The sequence below is a fragment of the Thermobia domestica genome, chromosome 4 (assembly GCF_964235325.1).
Source record: "Thermobia domestica chromosome 4, izTheDome1.hap1.1, whole genome shotgun sequence".
Classification (NCBI taxonomy): domain Eukaryota; kingdom Metazoa; phylum Arthropoda; class Insecta; order Zygentoma; family Lepismatidae; genus Thermobia; species Thermobia domestica.
In genome coordinates, this window is record NC_137457.1 from 219765163 (window position 1) to 219783849 (window position 18687).

At 32.4% G+C, this 18687-nt stretch overlaps 1 protein-coding gene across 1 annotated transcript in view; it reads right to left on the minus strand.

Annotated features, from left to right (window-relative positions):
• Positions 1–18687, minus strand: part of LOC145683870 (atrial natriuretic peptide-converting enzyme-like) — a 211254-nt gene that overhangs the window by 171515 nt on the left and 21052 nt on the right. Inside the window, exons 3-4 of the mRNA XM_081755494.1 lie at positions 6643–6775; positions 2982–3062 (exon numbers count right to left, since the gene is read on the minus strand). Coding sequence (XP_081611620.1) covers positions 2982–3062; positions 6643–6775 — 214 coding nt within the window. The remainder of the gene's footprint in view (positions 1–2981; positions 3063–6642; positions 6776–18687) is intronic.

Below are 18687 nucleotides of genomic sequence, written 5' to 3' on the forward strand. Positions count from 1 at the left end.
TGATACTCTCGGATATGAAATTTGAATCATGCTAGATACAGAACATGGTAACATTACCCTGATTGATTCACATGAAATTTGAACCATAACTATCATAACCCATGTCAGATTTACATGAGATAAAATTAGATACTGTTATGCTTTATAAACTGTCATATAAAAAATTTCCGCAGTGTTTGGGTACCTTTTTGAACAAAAAACTTCTTTATTGAAAATCAATTTTAATCAAGTATGTATTGACCATTATTATCAATGACGTTTTGCTATTTTTCGAGTAGCTTCATAATTTCATCGGTGTAGAACTTCTGTGGTTTATCGTCGAAAAACTTGGCCAAGTGATTTTCAGCGGCGCTTCGGTTGGCTATTTTTTTTACCATTAAGAGAGTTTTGCAGAGACGAAAACAAATGATAGTCAGACGGTGCAAGGTCCAGGCTATATGGGGGGTGCATCAAAAACTTCCCAACCAAGTTCCGTCAATTTGTTCCAAATCATCAGAGATGTGTGTGTCAACGCATTGTCATAATGAAACACAATTCCCTTTCTGTTGGTCAATTCTGATCGCTTTTTCTGGATTGTTTCGTTCAAACGGTCGAGTTGTACACAATGCAGGACCGATTTGATGGTTTCGTCAGGTTGCTCATAATGGACAATTCCCTTCCAATACCACCAAACACTCAACCTTGTTTGCCGACAATCCAGGCTTCGAAGTCGTTTGTGAAAGGTCACCAGCCTTTGACCATTATCGCTTGCGTTTGATATTCTCATATTTCATCAATTTTTCATCGCCTGTAATGAGTCGCTTGAAATAGAATTTTAAAAAAATGCACCGTCTGACTACTATTTGTCTCGGACTCTGCAAAACTCTCTTAATGGTAAAAGATTGGCCGACCGAAGCGCCGCTGAAAATCCCTTGGCCAAGTTTTCCGACGATAAACCACAGAAGTTCTACACCGATGGAATTATGAAGCTACTCGAAAAATGGCTAAAGGCATAGATAATAATAATCAATAGGTACTTGATTAAAATTGATTTTCAATAAAGAAATTTTTGTTCAAAAATATACCAAAAACCGCTGAAACTTTTTATATGACCCTTTATTATTTATTTTCATCAGTTTGAATTACATTTATTTATAATATGCTATTTTTCATCTTTCTTTGAAATGAACTGAAGTTTTTATTTTTTACTATGCATAATTCACATTACACTTTGAGCATATCATGTATTTCCTTCACAATTTTTCTTCTTACATTTTGTTTGAGTCTTTTGTTTCATGCAGTAGGATAGATTATTCAACCCGTCGAAGCGTATATCTTCTGGATAAATAATAATTGCTCTCTTGTGGTGAACAGGTGATTTGTTATTGTCTTCTTCACGTAATGATCTACCTCGTTTCTTGTCATTTTTTCCCAGACAGTATGATGGCTTCTCCAACATACTATTGAAAGTGAATAAGGTCCATGATTTGCTTCTCAGGGATATCCAATGCTGTTCCTAATTTTCTGTAATCAAACCAAATATTTGTTATGGCTATGCGAAATGCATACGAAATCAGACACAATGTCCACTTCTTAGGCAAATAAAGGATCAGTATAATGCAATTAAGAAACTGAATTCGTCTACTCCTCCTATATTTGAGTTGAAGCACTACTATTTTTGGTCTATTTACATCAACATATTGACTTGTCTTCTCCCATATTATACGTGTATCTTGGTTTTCAACTCCAACAAAATTTGAATTTAATACAATGAAAGATGTATCACACCATTTAGTAATTTCCACTATATCTTTACTTACAGCGTCCTGGGTAAAGCTACGAGGTTCTTTACATCATTATCTGAATCCAGAGGTAGTTTGTTGAATCCATCAAATCTAACAGTTTCAGCTGCAGGTAATTGTCTTTGTCCGAGGCATTGAAATAACTAGAACTTAACTGTAACCGATTCAAATTTTTGTATCTCATGACCTTCATCACAAATCCATATAAGATATATTGCCATTTCAATCACTGAAAGAATTACATCAGAACTTACTTTCTTCTAGTTAGATCTTGTAGAAGGATAATAATTTTCAACCACTGCCCATTTTCCACGCAAAAAATAAAACATTCTCAGCGAAACAACACACTACATTTTACTTCTGTTTGTATATCAACTACAGTCACAGTGTTCTATATCTGTCACGTTTCTTGAAGCTAAATGACGTCACAACTACATAAATATGATTCTTATAAACTTTCATACTCCTAAATTCCTTCTATGATGCACTGAAAAAATATACTGAAATACTGGAGAGCTCAGATTCTCGTAAGTACTCTTCAATTGAAAACTGCTACCTTTGCACATTATACTGACAGTTCGGGAAAATTCATCATAATAGTTACTTTTCTCAAAAAGAGGTGACTGAAAATGGTTGTTTCTAATACGAAGCGTACCAGAAATATGACATTGTGATTGACAAGGACAAACACATTTATTTAAAATATTTACAACACTCGAAATGTATCATCCTAGATATGATGCAGTGTGACTGAAAGGATAAATGCGTATATGTAAAAGATGTCAAAGTCAAGTTATTTTGGTCGAAACTATGTGCTGAAATGTTGAACTCAATATCTGAAAACTTTTTTTCCACATATTTCAAATGACTACCAAAGTGGTTTTAAAATGAGACGTTCAGAGCACAAAGGAATCAAGTCAAATTAAGAAAGTCGAAGCTTGGTTTCCTTGTGTACTTAACGCCTCAAATATAGCTTATCTAAAATAAAACGCTCTTAAATAAAATTGAGTTTTTATTCGAGTGAATTATTAGTTAGCTATTTGATTTTAATTATGTAGGTAAAGCTAACAAATAAATTAAAAGTTTAAAAAAATATAGCCTATTTTAACTTTCCACAGATCTATTAAAAGAACTCCCTACCAAGATTTTGTTCATACTGGAAAACAAAAATACATTGATTAGAAATGTATTATAACTCACCAGGCGCAGGATTCGTCTCTTCGGGAACCAGTCTAGAAATTGTCGTCGTTTTATTGACATAACGTATCGTCGATGGGTAAGCTGGAAAACAATTTGCAATATGAGTACAATTTCATGTTAAATATAAACACAAGATATTATATACAGATAGAATGCATACGATTTCAAGTAGTATTTCATAAAATGACAGTTTGATCGAACCAAAAATTTAGTAAGTCTATTTGTCGAGGTAAAACAATAGTAACCCATACTTTCTAGAAAAAGAAAATAGAAGGTTTAATGTTTACTAAAAATCTTGAATATCATATTAATTGCAGTTAATCAGATAATTGACAGTTTATGAGCCAAATTTTGTATTACTTATATTGGTAATACATGTTTTCAACATAGGAGACTTAATCTACGTCTCACAAAAATTTTCACCGATGTCACCTAGAATTGAGACTTCATAACTAAATTTCTGAAATTCATTTCTTTGATATGATTCACCCTTAGCGGCGAAGCATTCTATACTAGATTAATAATCTCCTATGTTTTATTTGCTTTATCTTAATTAGCAAATGTATTAAAGGTTAAGGTTATACCGAAATTTTCTTATTTCACTCTTCCCTTTTCAATTTTCCTATTTCGAATAATTTTTCCTCCTGCAAAGAACAGCATGTTAATGCGGAGGTTAGCGATTTAAGTTTCCTCACTCAGAGGCAAATCAGGATTGGCAGTAAAAACTCTCAATCTGTGGCGCAGTAAAGAAAACACCTGCAACCCAGAGAGAGAGAGAGAGAGAGAGAGAGTAGCTAACCAGCACGCTGTACATTTGATCGTTCACTGCAAGCATATGAAGCTGATTCAGCAGTGTTTGTTTTGTTTTTTTCTGTCCCGTGGAAGGGGGAAAAGGAAAAGATGAAATAGGAAAATTTAGGTATAACCGTTACCTTATGAACTACAATTGATACTTTAAATTTCTGACTTTCTTCATAACAATACCCAGATGACTTACTTATATAGAACAGTATTTTTGAACCTCTCTGGTTTATTTAAGAAAGGAAGGGAGTTTCACTGTTCAGATTGAAATATATATATATATATATATATATATATATATATATATATATATATATATATATATATATATATATATATCGTGCCAACCTGGCACAGCAATAGAAAGATTTGGAGATACACCTTAAAGGTTCGTATTATTTAGATTTAAAATGTTTGTATATAATTATGTATACAATTTTATTATAGTTATATATGACTTCTTAACTGTTAATTTGAAATTCCTTGGTCCTTGTGGAAAGTATATAAACTAGCAAAATAATTGTTAGTTGTTCGCTCTGAATGATTTATTGTGCATGGTTTAGATTCACCTTCCTTCGCAACACTCATAAATAGCATTAATTAAAATTCTTTTTGTCTTAACAAACTTTTAAAATGATAAGAAATTTATTTTGGTTTAAATCCAGTAGTCTAGAAGAACAAACACGTGTTCCGCAAAACGAATTAAACTTCCCATGCTAAAATCAAGAAATCAACTTTTAATTCTCGAATTTCAATTATATATTTGAAGTTTTATGTTGTGTATAATAGAGGAAAGCAAAGCCAGTTGACACACAGGCAAATTGATACATAATAATTTAAAGCGTTCGCTATTTACAGAACATGCCAACATATGCATTTTCTTAAATGTTCCTGCACGTTCTAGTGTAACCCAAGTTCTACAAAATGGGAAGAAAGGTCATTTTATTTTATTTTATTTTATTTTGTGTGTTTAGTGTTTAGAAATAACCACATACGTATATTGAATTACGAGTCAACATGTCAGTCTTTAATCTTCTAACTAATGATAGACCAATTATTGTATTTCACGAAGAATCATCTTCTAACTAACCAATACTATGTAAGTATTATAGGCTATTATTAAATCGTAATTAGTGATATAAATACACAAAACAATTTTACTCGTCGGTGCAGAGCTGGAGATAGATGTTTATACAGTGTTAAATAGTTTTTACGTATTCCCAACATACTTGTTTTTTGTCTTTTCTTTGTAGTGACGAACCACAGTGCTAACTAACTAACTAACTATGAATCCCTGAGGTTCAATGCCGCGTTCACAAAAGCTCTCCATTGAGTCCTGTCCTTAGCCAACTGGACCTAATTTCTACTTTGTATTCTTATTTCTGCGAGATCTATCATAATACACGTATTGTCCTACTATCTGCGGCTAGGTCTTCCTAATGAACGCTGTCCAATTAAATTTCCATTCAAAACTTTGAAAGTGTCTCTACTTTCTTCCATTCTGGCCACATGTACTGTCCACCTGAGCTTCCTAGACTAGATGCTCCTAATAATGTTTGGTAAACTATATATAAATTATGCATTTCTTCATTATGAAGTTTCCGCTATTCTCTATTCCCGTTCCTTTCGGGTCCGTATATTCGTCTCAGGATTTTGTTCTCGAATACTTTCAGTTTGCGTTCTTCCCTCACGTACCTCACGTATTTTGTACCTTAGAATGTGCGTCTCAAGGACGGTGAAGCCATGCGAAGGGAATTGTAGAACTGGCCAACATATAAGCCTTGTTGTTCTGCGTTTATCGAATTATGTATACTTCTATACTGATTTGTGATTTATATAGTGCTCCCAAACGAAGCAAAGTTTCAATATTTAAGTTTTGTAATTTATTCGAAAGTGGTTTCATTGTGCTATTGAAAGTATTTATTGCATAGTGACGTACTATAAAAATTCCATAAGAGAAGTGAATGAGGTTTGGTGCGATTGTTAAGTTAAGTGAGTGTTTGGTTTGGTATTGTAATTTTATTATCTCATCGTTTGATATACTTTATACTGAGAGAAATATTGTATTTACGCATTATTAGAATTCAATTCAGACTTAAATGTTATTTGAATTAATAATTGGAAAATTAAAAGCTGAATTGCTGTTGCTAGTTGAATTTGTCCTTTTAAAACTTTTTGATAAAGACTTTGAATTGCTTAATAGATTGATTAAAGCTGTAAATATTATAATTTGCTCGACTTGTTCGCACAAATTGCTCATATTTCTGATTTTTTTATATTTATTGTTATAACATATTGCAATTATATACACAAGCTTTCATTTCACGAATCATAGAATGCCTAGTTGAATATATAAGTAAAGGTATTTCTCTTCCAGGCTCGCGAATTAAGATAGTAGAACAAAGGCAAATTCTATTTAGGTTACTAAAACTTTGCTATTTCTATACTATTACTAATTTTCCGCAAATTTTTAAAAGTAATGTTTAATGTCTAGTCTCATAATACACCCCTCTTGTCCTGGTCTAAACAATCAGTGGCCTAATGATGGAGGTTTCAAACAGCACGTTATAACCCTCTATCATTCTAAAAGTAGAATACCTTGCATTTAATCATAAAAATAATATATCGAGTTAAATTGTTAAATATCAATTAAGAAGCAGCAAATGGCTTTGAAGTACACCAAGCTTTTCATTAAACCCTAGCTTAGTTTTATTTGCCAAATTAGAAAATGTAAAAAATCTGAACGAAAAGATATATCAATTAGCCCAGCTCTTCCATATATACTTCTGTATTATTATTAATAGCTATATTTTAATATGATTGCTAATATTGGATTGAGTATAGAATTGTAGATACTTACCACGAAAATAGGCAGCAATTCCTCCTCCAATTGCCAGAAGAGCCACAGCGTTTATGAAAACTTGAGCTATGCTTACTTTCCACCTCCCTCGAGTCATATACTGGCCGGACGGCCTTCTCATGTCCCGAATTATCTTGAAAGAAATAAACAAAATCAGTCTATTATTTGTAACATGAGAATAATCTTGCCTTTTTCTGTTAGGAGAATTGCCGGTGATGTTCTTGCATAGAAGAACAATGCAGGAGTTTTTTTTTGTAGGAAGAATTAGGTTTTAATTAATATGAACTTGTATGTCTAAAAGATCTAGTGCTTAATATATCATAAGGACAACTTTAGATATAGGATAAAAACTTCAAACACTTAATATTGACATTGCACCATTGAAGACCAGAAATGGAAACGGTCTATACAAGGGATGACCAGAACCCGTTCAAGGTGGAACCGGTTTTCGGATCTGGGTTTGGAATCGTTTGCGGAACCGGGTTTTCGGATCCAGGTCTGAAACCGGTTCCTGAGATCCGTTTCCAGAACCGGTTCTGAATTTATGTACGATGTCGTCTCGTAAGGAGGAACGTGTGAACGTAATCGAAAAGGCACTTTTTGTGTGTATAAGCTACAACTGATTTGATTTTTCGCAAATGAGTTCTGAAACAAATGGTGTATTTCCTAATACAAAATCACTACTCAACATAAATTTCTCGGAGTCATTCCAGCTTTCACTACTGAAGTAACTTTTACTTTTCCTGTGTGTATAGAAGTATTTCCGATGAAAAATTATCACAAAAATGTGTCTACGAACAATTTCAATTCCCTGCAAATTTTAAATACATTGCAATGCAAAGGCAAAATTACAGCTACAGAAAAAACTTAGCCATTTTTTGTTTTCACTAGGGATAGCCGGAACGGGTTGCTTGTGGGTCCGGTTTTCGATTCTGAATGGATCTGGTTCTAGAAGATCCGGTTCCGATCTGGGTTTTCGGATCCAGGTTTGGAACCGGTACCGGAACCAGTTCTAAAAACCGGAACTACAATACCTGGTTCCAATGGAACCGCAACTTTCTTGCCATCCCTAGTCTATACCTCCTTGAAATAAAATAGCAATCATAATCGAAACCGAAAATCACATTTTTCGTCTTTAACTTTTTTATTGTTTCTTCAGCCTTTCCGTATGTTCGCTTTCTGTATGTTTATGAAGATACATTTGTTGATGATAGTTCCTCATAAAATTCGTTAATATTGAATGGAGACGAGATCACATACACTTCCTATACATTGTTGAAACATAAAGCAGCATCATACACTGATATTTGTAGAACTTTTGAACCTGCGAAAGCTGTTTCGGGGCAGCGTTGCTAGATCGAAGAATTAAAGCCTTCATTTGGATTCTGTTTTTTACCATGTGGACGTTTTTCTGAAATTTTGGATCTGCAAGTGCTCTAAAAGTAGACTTTATCGTATTCGTCACTGCAACTGATAGGGAGTGTCTGTGACTATGCACACTCCTCCAGTTTCTTGTCTCTGTTGTATCCATACCATGATTCTTTGCCCCTTGGACGCAACATGTGCATTGGATTTTCGTCACTTGAGAACTTATGGAAGAATATAACCCATACTGCCTTTTTCACACCTCGTAGGTTATTTATATTCTCTCTTATTGCCTTGTCACAGTATACTAGTAAGTAATTAATTTCATTGTTTGTTATTGAACTCGCACGTGAACTCAATGTGTGACTTTATGTATTACGTAATATTAATTACTCCTAATGACATAAAATATACTAATAATGATGAAAAATTTTACAGATAAAGAATGGCTATAGGAAACACTAAAAAAAAAACGCACACAGCTTGGTAATAAAGTTAAAAATATTCAACATCCAAGTAAATTGGATTGAAATAAGATGTGTATCAAAAAGAAACGGAAAAATTTTTAACACATATCTGCATATAAATAAAGTTTTGACAAGGTTACCGGAGACATACACACTCCAAACTTACAGAAAATATTCTACAAGTATCATATATTGAAAGAAACAACATATAACTCAAAATATATAAAACTTTGACCCAAAAGAAGGACATCCCCCCTTAAATAATCAAGTAATGCCTGCAACGCCTGAGAAATACTACTAAAATATACTGCAACCAGAGATTCAACAGAGTAAGGAGGGTTGCGTACAAGCGAGGGGTAAGAGAACTTTCCATCCAGCTTTCTCCAATCCAAATGATCTAATACTTGAGAACGATATTTAGTTCTTTGACGATGTCATGACTGTTTATATGCCGGATTTGCTCAACTTTTGCCAGAATATCATGCAGCTTTTCTGTGATTGGTCGCTCAATGTGAGGAGAAGCATCTTAGAGATCGAATTTCCAGAACAAAAGCGACTGTTTTACTGACTTTTCTGTCCATGTTTTCGTTTAAAGTTTCTAAATACTCACAGTTTTCTTATAAACAAATCTATAGAGAGTCACGATAGCCAATTGGTAGAGGCTTACATCTAGTTTCAAGAGTCGGACATTTAATTCCAGACCATGTGAGTTCGTGACAGTCGATATTAAGAGAGAGAGAGAGAGAGAGAGAGAGAGAGAGAGAGAGAGAGAGACTCAAATATGGGGATACATTCACGTATACAAGTCTGCAATTAGATATACAAATGATCCATACTGTGCGGAAAATTGTGACTTTCTGAAGCATAATAAAAATCATAGGTTCTCAATAAAATCTGTGAGCATCGCACCCGCAGTTGGCGAATTAAGATGGAGAACCCTTTCTTTCAAGCATCATATGATTGCACAGTAAGAGAGAAATCTTAACAGATGGAGAATGAAGAATTTAAAAGAATCACAGCTTTCGGAGACGGGTTTTGAACAAAGAATCTTTCGGTGATGAAACCATAACATTAACTACTCACCTACCCAGAAAACTACCTGATAAATCATGTTTTTCTTGCATATTTCGAGAATGCCAATACTTTCGTTAATGGAAATTGGAAATACACACTTATTCCTATTAGGAATAGATATTTATTATAAATAATCAAACAAGCGTTGCAGTGTGTCAAAAAAACAATGTTTAAGGTGCCTATTATGCGAGAAAGTTTAATGTCTGAAATACTGTAAGGTCTTACAAGTAAACGTTCTCACCCAACAAGGGTGATCTAAACATTATATATATAAAGTCCCAGAACAGTCCCAGAACAGGTGTGGATAAAGTCCCAGAAAAGTCTAATATATCGCGAAATACGTGTGTTCTTGTTTTGCAGAAAGGTGTTCAAACTGTTTTTTTACGCTCAGCGTTGCCATGTTTCGAAGAGCAGAAAAATAATCCAATGCGTGTTCCTGTTTCGCAGAATGATATATTTTAGTTTTTATATAAGTTTGTGGTAAGTCGGTAATGCACCAGAAGTAAGTCGATAACATGTTGAGAAATTGATTCCATCGTAATATTGTAATCACATATAGATACACATTGTAAGTAACAAACAAATTATTTTATAAATTTTGAGAAAGTAAAGACGGCTGGTATATCAGCACACTGTAATGCGGAAGGGAATTTCTGTAAAGTGAACGAGAAGATATTGATGGATGGAGCATTTAAAAATTATCCAGGTCTGTTTTCATAGTTATTCGTTAGAGAGTATTTTGGACACTTTACCCACTCCTTTTCTTCTTATTTCAAAACAAAAGTCAGTTATTGTACACACCCATGCTTTAGCAAATGAAATGAAATGAAATGAAATCTTTCAGTTTTACGTCCAAGAAAAATGCTGATGATTGTTGTTTCTAGTTTCGTGTGCAATCATGTGTGACTGACTTTGAGCAAGCGACAATAAATGCTACAACAGAAACATTCCAGCAAGCGACATTACGCATTCGTTTGTTTCATTTTACCTAATCTATATGGAGAAAGGTACAAGATATTGGATTGGCTCCACTTTACAAGGCTGAAAATGATATTAGGAAATAGGTTAGGAGAGCAGATGCACTTCCACTCATTCCTCTTGAAGATATTACTGATGCATTATCCAAAGATACCAAACGTAACGTCCTATCTCCAGCCCCTTTAAATAGGAACCCCCATTTCTTATTGCACACTTGGATTCTCCAGAAAAAGTGACAGATATTTATTTGACCCAAAATTGAAACAGTGCCTTCACGGATGGCACTTGAATCGGCACACAAGAAAAGGAGAAAAGGGGACCACCAAAACATTATGAAAATTGGAATTGTCAGTCCGATATTCTCTAGCCATACGGTTAGCATACTCTACTGCGGAATCAGAGATCTTGAATTCGATTTCCGTGCAGAGTAAGATTTTTTATGTGTAATTTTTGTAACCAAATAATGAATTCATGCATTTTAACTTGGATAAAAATAATGTATTTGTCCATAATTTACTAACTTCCACGAAAATACAAATGGTGAAAAAGATGGTTTATTTTTGTTGTAAATAACCCTATGAACTCCAACATTAATAACTCTGTTACCAAGAACCTCTTCATAAAGCTAGTTTGCGAAACAATTATCGAAATTTGTATTGTATGTAACTTGAGCAAAGTACTAACTGAAGTTAAAACGTATGGAATTAATTTGGGGAAGTGACAAAAGAAAAAGGTTATCTTAAGCGGGGATCGAACGCAGGAGCTCTGAATTCGCAGTCCAATATGTTAATCGTATGGCCACAGAGTACGGGACCGGCATTTTACATTTTCATAAGGTGTTGGTACTTCACCATTTTTTGTGTGTCGATTCCAGAGCCATCCGTGATGGCACTGTTTTCAATTTTGGGTCAAATCACTGTAACTTTTTTTGGAGAATCCAAATGTACAATAGAAAACGGGGGTTCCAATTTAAAATTTTAAAGTTACCCTCGTATCCCCGAAGGGAGTGTGGTTAGGGGCTTGCATCTGGTATCATTGGATAGTTTTTTCAAAACTATTTAACACGTGTTTATTTGTTTTGTTTTGCTGATCTGTATATTTCGCGACATATTGGACCGTTCTGAGACTTTTCCCGCACCCTCTTATACCTAGGTGTATATATATATATATATATATATATATATATATATATATATATATATATATATATATATATATATATATATATATATATATATATATATATATATATTCGTAAAGTACTAAGATTAGCAAAAATACGAAATCTGAGCGGGAGAGATCAAAGGGTATAGTAGTTTGAAGGATCGATTTGAAGCTAACATTGCAATCTATGTAAAATCTTATTTCCACGTTAGTCTCTAACTTCCACTAGCTTTCTTCGTTGGTCTAGTGGTTAGTGTGTGGTACTTTGATATATGTGGTTCCCGGTACGTTACCCGGTGGGGGAGAACAAATACGTTTAGTTTCATAACCATTCGCATTCATTAAAGTGATACAATCGACTTAAAAACGCACTAAAAAGCAGCCAATTAAAACTATATTTAAAAATATGAACCGACTTCAAAAGAGACACTAAAAGTACAAAATCAATAAAAGGGTTAAAAATAGCAGTCAATAATAATAATAATAATAATAATAATAATAATAATAATAATAATAATAATAATAATAATAATAATAATAATAATAATAATAAAGCACTTAAAAGTAGAAAATATATTATTACTATTATGTATAACAAATTTTTAAAGTCGTGCCAATTCGAACAAACTAATGCCTAATATAAAAGTATTTTTTTTTAAATGTGATATATTGGAAGTATCCAATATATTAAAGAATATACATAAACATACTAAATTATAAAAATAACAATATACAAAATATTAATGGAATAAAATAAAACTATAAGGAAAAATTAACTGCTACAGAAATTAACAAGTCAAATTTCCTACTTGTAAATGCTATTACTTCTCTAAAGGAAATCGGACTCCCTAGATTCCCTTTATTAATAGAGTTATTCAGACTACGGTTTTCCAGAAGTCATGTCTATCTTCCGGTGTCGGGCAGATTAATTCAATGCACTTATTTCTATATTGCGAAAATTTTTGTATTTCTTATGCAAAGAATGAAGAAAAGATAGAAAATGGCTCACATCAGCAAATGCCTGTGTGTGAGCCTGATTCTCGTGTCTTATTTATTTATTTTCTTACTTTAACATATGAGGTTTATAATCCTCACTTTTAGCTAACATTAAAAAAAATACTTTTTGATTCTTTTAACCACTGTAAAATTAACCTTTTATATACTTTATAATTACTTTCCTCTTTCATTCGGAGTGGGAGTTCGTTATAGATCTTCGGAGCTCTATAATATGTTTTATATTGAGTTATAGATTTACTCGTTGCTTTAATTTCTAAATTTTTGTTTGTCATATTTCTGGTTATATACATATGTTTTATTACGTCCCATTTGTTACTATTCTTTTTAGCATATATTAATACCTTCTGCAAATATAATTTTGAAAGTGGTAACACTTAAAATTGGTCATAGATTCTATCTAGTCTACTTTCAAGTATCTTTTTAAATATATCCTTGCAATATTATTTTGCTGAACAATCAAAGGTTTTAAATGAATAGGGTAAGCAGCACCCCAAATTAATATGCCATATGTAAATACACTATTTACAAGAGCATAATATACAGTTTCGTAATTGAACAAATTTATATAACAATTTTCTTAGTATTGTGGCGATATGTGTAATGTGAGAAGACCATTTTAGATGCTTATCAATAAATATACCTAAGTATTTTACTTTAGTTTCACTAATAAGAGGACTACAGTTACATTTTTCAGTATTTTGACAATAATGCAATTCTAGTGACATGTTTTCCGGCTGTGCTGTTAAAGTTGGCGAAAACGTTATATACCTGTTTTTCTCGACATGTAATACTTACTGATGATTATCAAGCCATTGTTTTACTTTCTTCATTTCTGCTTCAGTTTTCTTGAATACATCTGTTTATGTTTTACCAGTAAATATAAGAGAGGTGTCATCAACAAATGATTGTATATGCCCATCCATTTTTAAATTACACAAATCATTTATATAAATTAAAAATAATATTGGACCTAATGCAGTTCCTTGTGGGACTCCTTGTTTTACATATGGATAATTGATTTGAAAATTACCTATTTGGACGGCGTTTTCTGTCTTTCAAATAACTGCTAAACCAAGATAGCGATATACTCCTTATTTCACATGTTTCTAGTTTATTTAAAAGAGTTTTGTGTAACATTGTGTCGAATGCTTTAGCTAGATCTAGGAAAACTGCAATTATTTTTTTCAGCTTTATCAACATTTTTACAAACAATCTCTGTTAAATTGTATACCGCATCTGATGTACTTTTACCGTTTTGAAATACATATTGATTTGAAGAAAAGAATTTATTTTGTTCAAGAAAATTAACTAGTCTTCTCTTTATACAATTTTCTAACAGTTTCTGAGGATTGATATAAGTCTATAGCTATTAGGATCAGCCTTTGAGCCTTTTTTCATATATAGATTTTATTACAGCAGTCTTAAAATCATCAGCAAATACACCAAAAGCAAAAAAATGGCTTAATCTATCTCTTTCTCTTATAGAGTTGACTAATCCTTTTGTTATCCATGGTTTTATTTTGTGATATTTACTACTTATTTTTTATTTTTACAGTTAATACGTGAATTACTTATACAATTTTTCATCATTTGGATGAAATTCGAAGTGGCAGTATTAACACAATTACTCTGTATTATCTGATTCCTGTTTCATTTTTTGAATTCTTCATTTAACAAAGTATAACCTATAATTGGTGTTCCATATGACATTTTCCCCCTCTTTTGTATTGTAGTGGGGACATTTATACTAGTGAGAAAGTAGTCAGTTATACTTGTTTGCAGCACAACTGATGTGACATTCAATGGAACTTGGTACTTTAAAAAAATATGATCTGTACAAGTCTTACTATATTCTGTAACTCTAGTGTGTTTATTTATGTATGAAACATAACCATGACTGTATAGTAGGTTTAAATACGTATCTATATTTTCACTGTATTTGTCACTTAATATATCTAAATTGACATTACCTAAAAGCAAAAAGCAAGTTGATGAATTTTTAAGCACATCATTTAGTGTGATCATATCAATGGGGATTTTATAAGTCTTATAATATATTTGGCTTGGCACAACTTCATAAAATTGTTTTACACAAATAAATTATATTCTGCGTTTAAGCACTTTATTTTTATTATTATCGGCTACCTTTTAGTGATTTTATTACTTTTTGCCCTTTTAGTGCCTTTTTAAAAATGAATATTTCGATTATGTGCCCAGAAATTCTGATTAAAACTATTAGAAAACCGTTTGCAAAATTGAAATGTTAATTTAGAAAAGGACAAGAATGATGTTTTCTAACTATGGAATTAAAACAAATTATAAATATGGGGGCTGTAGCAATTATACTATCGGAACTATAAATCTGTGTTATTTCCGTAAATCTCTTCAAATATGATCTCTAAAACTAACCGTAATGGATTTGTGTTTCTTAACATAACAAATTACTTCTAAATTGAATACAATACTTTTTTTGAAATCAAATTATCACATTGACACTATATTTTTATTATAGTCATATTTTGCTTCACAAAACAGCCCAAGTTACAAGTATAAATCTATACCAGAATTGTTGGTATTTATTTTTACCCTAAAACGTATTAATATGACAAATGAGTGGTTCAGATGCCAAACCGATTAACTCCATCAAATGAGATTTTTCAGTAGAGATCATTTTAGTAACTTAGAAACAATTGTAACGGAAGGTTACAGATTGTCTTTTCTTTAGATTAATTCTTTGTCTATTCATGTTCGATTTATGTTATGATCTTTCACAAATTCAGTTTGACCGACATATACTTTATCTGCACCTTGTTTCAAGGTATTGGCCAAGAATTACTCAAAATTCTGAGCCATTTTCGTTCTCTTTTTAATAAAATAAAAGATTGTTGATAAGATTTTACTCCGTGATTTTCAGGAAGATAGAAGTTAAATAATTTTATGACGATTTTGCTCGTCGTCAATGATGGATTCTGGTTTATTGCAGATAATAATAATTTATTTCTTATAGTTTGTCACGATATTCTAATATAATTAGCAATTTTGGAGCACGTATGTTTAATGTTTAATATTGTAGCTATGAATTACTTTAATATGAGTTGCTAATCTTAACTGATTCTGCTCCAAGCAACTAACTTTCGTCACTTCTCTGTGAACTCCAATCAGAAACATGTATCTCCGATGTGCTTGTTTATTAACTTATGTAAATGTATAGTTAATGCTTATGTATATAGTTCAGCTTGCTAAGGTCATGTTCACGGAAACAGGGACAAAAATTCATGAAAGAAATATAGTTATAATTTTTAGTCAGATTGTTCTTTTGATAAAAATATAGTTGTATGTAGCTGGCATCTTCAGAGAATAACTATTTTCTTATTTTTTCCGTAGGTTACCTTTAATCTACTAAGTTTTAATGTTGGTTATGCTATACAAGCTTTATTTATTATTACATAGGTCTTATTTTTTCTGTCGGTATCCCAAGTAAAATTTCGTGTAACTGATGAAACCTTTTCTTAAAGTAAAGTTCAATGTTCAACTTAATTAAACTGTGCTTATTTCAAGTTATTATAAATTTATGTTGCTTATACTTAATAATAAAATATCGTTGACAAATGTAACGTTCGAGTTACCGTAACGTGAGTTACCCGACTCTGTGCATATTCCACTAAAATAAATAGTCATAAAATGTAAATAAAAATTTAATATATTTGCCATAATTAAATTATGTGTGTCCCTATCTTACATAGTAATTTCATGCACATAGCTATGCCAGCACAAAAGAAAATGTACTGAAAAATCTCAGGTTCTGAATGTAGGGAAAAAAATTGTAGCGTGAGTTACTATAGTATTTTTTTTTTCTCCTAGGCTTGCTATATCATATAAAATGACGATATTTGGTAATTATCTGTATAAATATGACAGTTTTCCTTTTTTTTTTTAAAAAAAGCGGAGCTTTTAAGTTTATTTGTGGTTAGCATTCTTCAAAATATACGTCATTACGTAACGTGAGTTACCATGGACATACCCCTAAGAATATATATGTATATATATGAAATATGGTTGAAGGAATTCCTGAAGAAGTACCGAAGATTTATGAAATATTTTTCATTTTGCACTATGTAACTATAGGCAGCAGAACATGTATAGTTTGATTAAATGTCAATACTTAATATGGAATTAATAAACGACATAACGAAGGATTGAATAAAAGTTTTATTCAACATGTAAAAGCGTGTAGTTCATGTCATCTAGATTGGAGTCTACTTACATCTTTTCTTGCTTCGGCCTTTACGGAGGTCCATTCCCTTGCCTGCAGTCTTCTTCCGCTGTTAAATCACCGTGCGTAGCTCGAGATGCGTCACAGCGATGGAATCAATTAGGAGTAACACATACTTGTTTACAAGCTTTGTGACAAGATTTACATCCCGTCCCAAGGTACAGTGCACAATGTATTTAAATGAAAGTGATCAGAACATTTACGAGTTCGTGGCAAACTGTTAAACTATAGAGGTAATAGATTTTTGCCCCTGAAAAGAATGTATCTTTTCCAAGTCATAATAAACGTGTAGAACTAAAAGAACAATAAAAAACGGAGTTAATCGGTTTGACTTCTGAACGCGTCAAATGTCCTCATTAAAGTACCAGTAGACAGCTGGAGGTTCCTGGTTTCATCCTATATCATGTAAAATCATTGTAAGCAACATCGTGTCCGTGGTTGTCCTTGAGATTCTCCCGTGTCGTGCCACATTTGTCTTTTACCAATTCATTAATAATAATTTCTCTCTTTTACCCTAAAAGACCAAATAATTGGTCTTCATTTTCATTGGTATTAAATATACAACATTAATCATGTCACTATCACCTTCGTGACATCATTAACTTGATTACCTTTTTCAGTCGACCCTAATGAAACCAGTTAAATCCTACTACGTCACTGACCCCATAATTGGATAACATAATAGTTTATTTCTGTGCGTATTTTTTTTTTAAAAAAAACTTCTCATCCTATAAGATGTTCCCATTTTTCGAATGAGATCACTCTTTCCAATAAGCTTTCAGGGCCAGATTGTTAGGATCACGCAAGTGGATTATAATATTAGTACGTATGTCCGTCGACACACACACACACACACACACAGAATTTCTTGTTGGGAAGGATCCAAACTTTTTTTCTGGGGGATCCAATACGTCTGTGTAATATTAAATCTGTGTTATTCAGCACCCGAAAAGATTATAAGTAATTGTTAATTACTTCCACCTATATTCTCAGAAAATCTGATAGAACTAGTTTATTTTTATAAGGAAAGGAAGGTGTAAAATCAAATCTTTAGACTACATCAATCATTTCTCTGTTAAATAAGTTAAACAACTACACAAATGTTATTCGAGTTACGAAGTTTTTTGGGGGGGTCCGAATCCGATGGACCTCCGTGGGTGCGCCCCTCTCCGTCGCTTACTCCAGAAGATAGCTCTTGAAGGAAAACGAAGTTTTGAATTCTATTTGCTGCAATAGACAGTTAGAGCAATTATTTCGATCATGTTTATTAATGAAGGCAATCTGTTAATATTTTCATAATTAACGCTGGCTTCCATAATTAACCCATTTCTACTTTTGAAACAAAGGCGTATATATTCTAGAATGTTAGAAGTTTATACATTGCACTATTAGATGGCAGCAAACATTTTCCAGCGGTTAACATCAACCGAACTAAATCGAAACTTTTAGAAATAGGAATGGACGCATGTTTCACTTTATTCTCGTTACAGTTTTAGATTTACAAAGAAATTATTTTCTCATTTTCTCCATAACTGTGCATGAGATTTTATAGTTACACAAATCATTTTGTTCAGCACCATAAGATGAATATTTGATTTTTGGACATTTTTCCTTAAATGCTAATGATATGGTAGAATTTACAAGAAGTATTCGAGAGCTCCCTCATGGTTATATGGATAACGTACGCACTTTTTACGTAGGAGATCT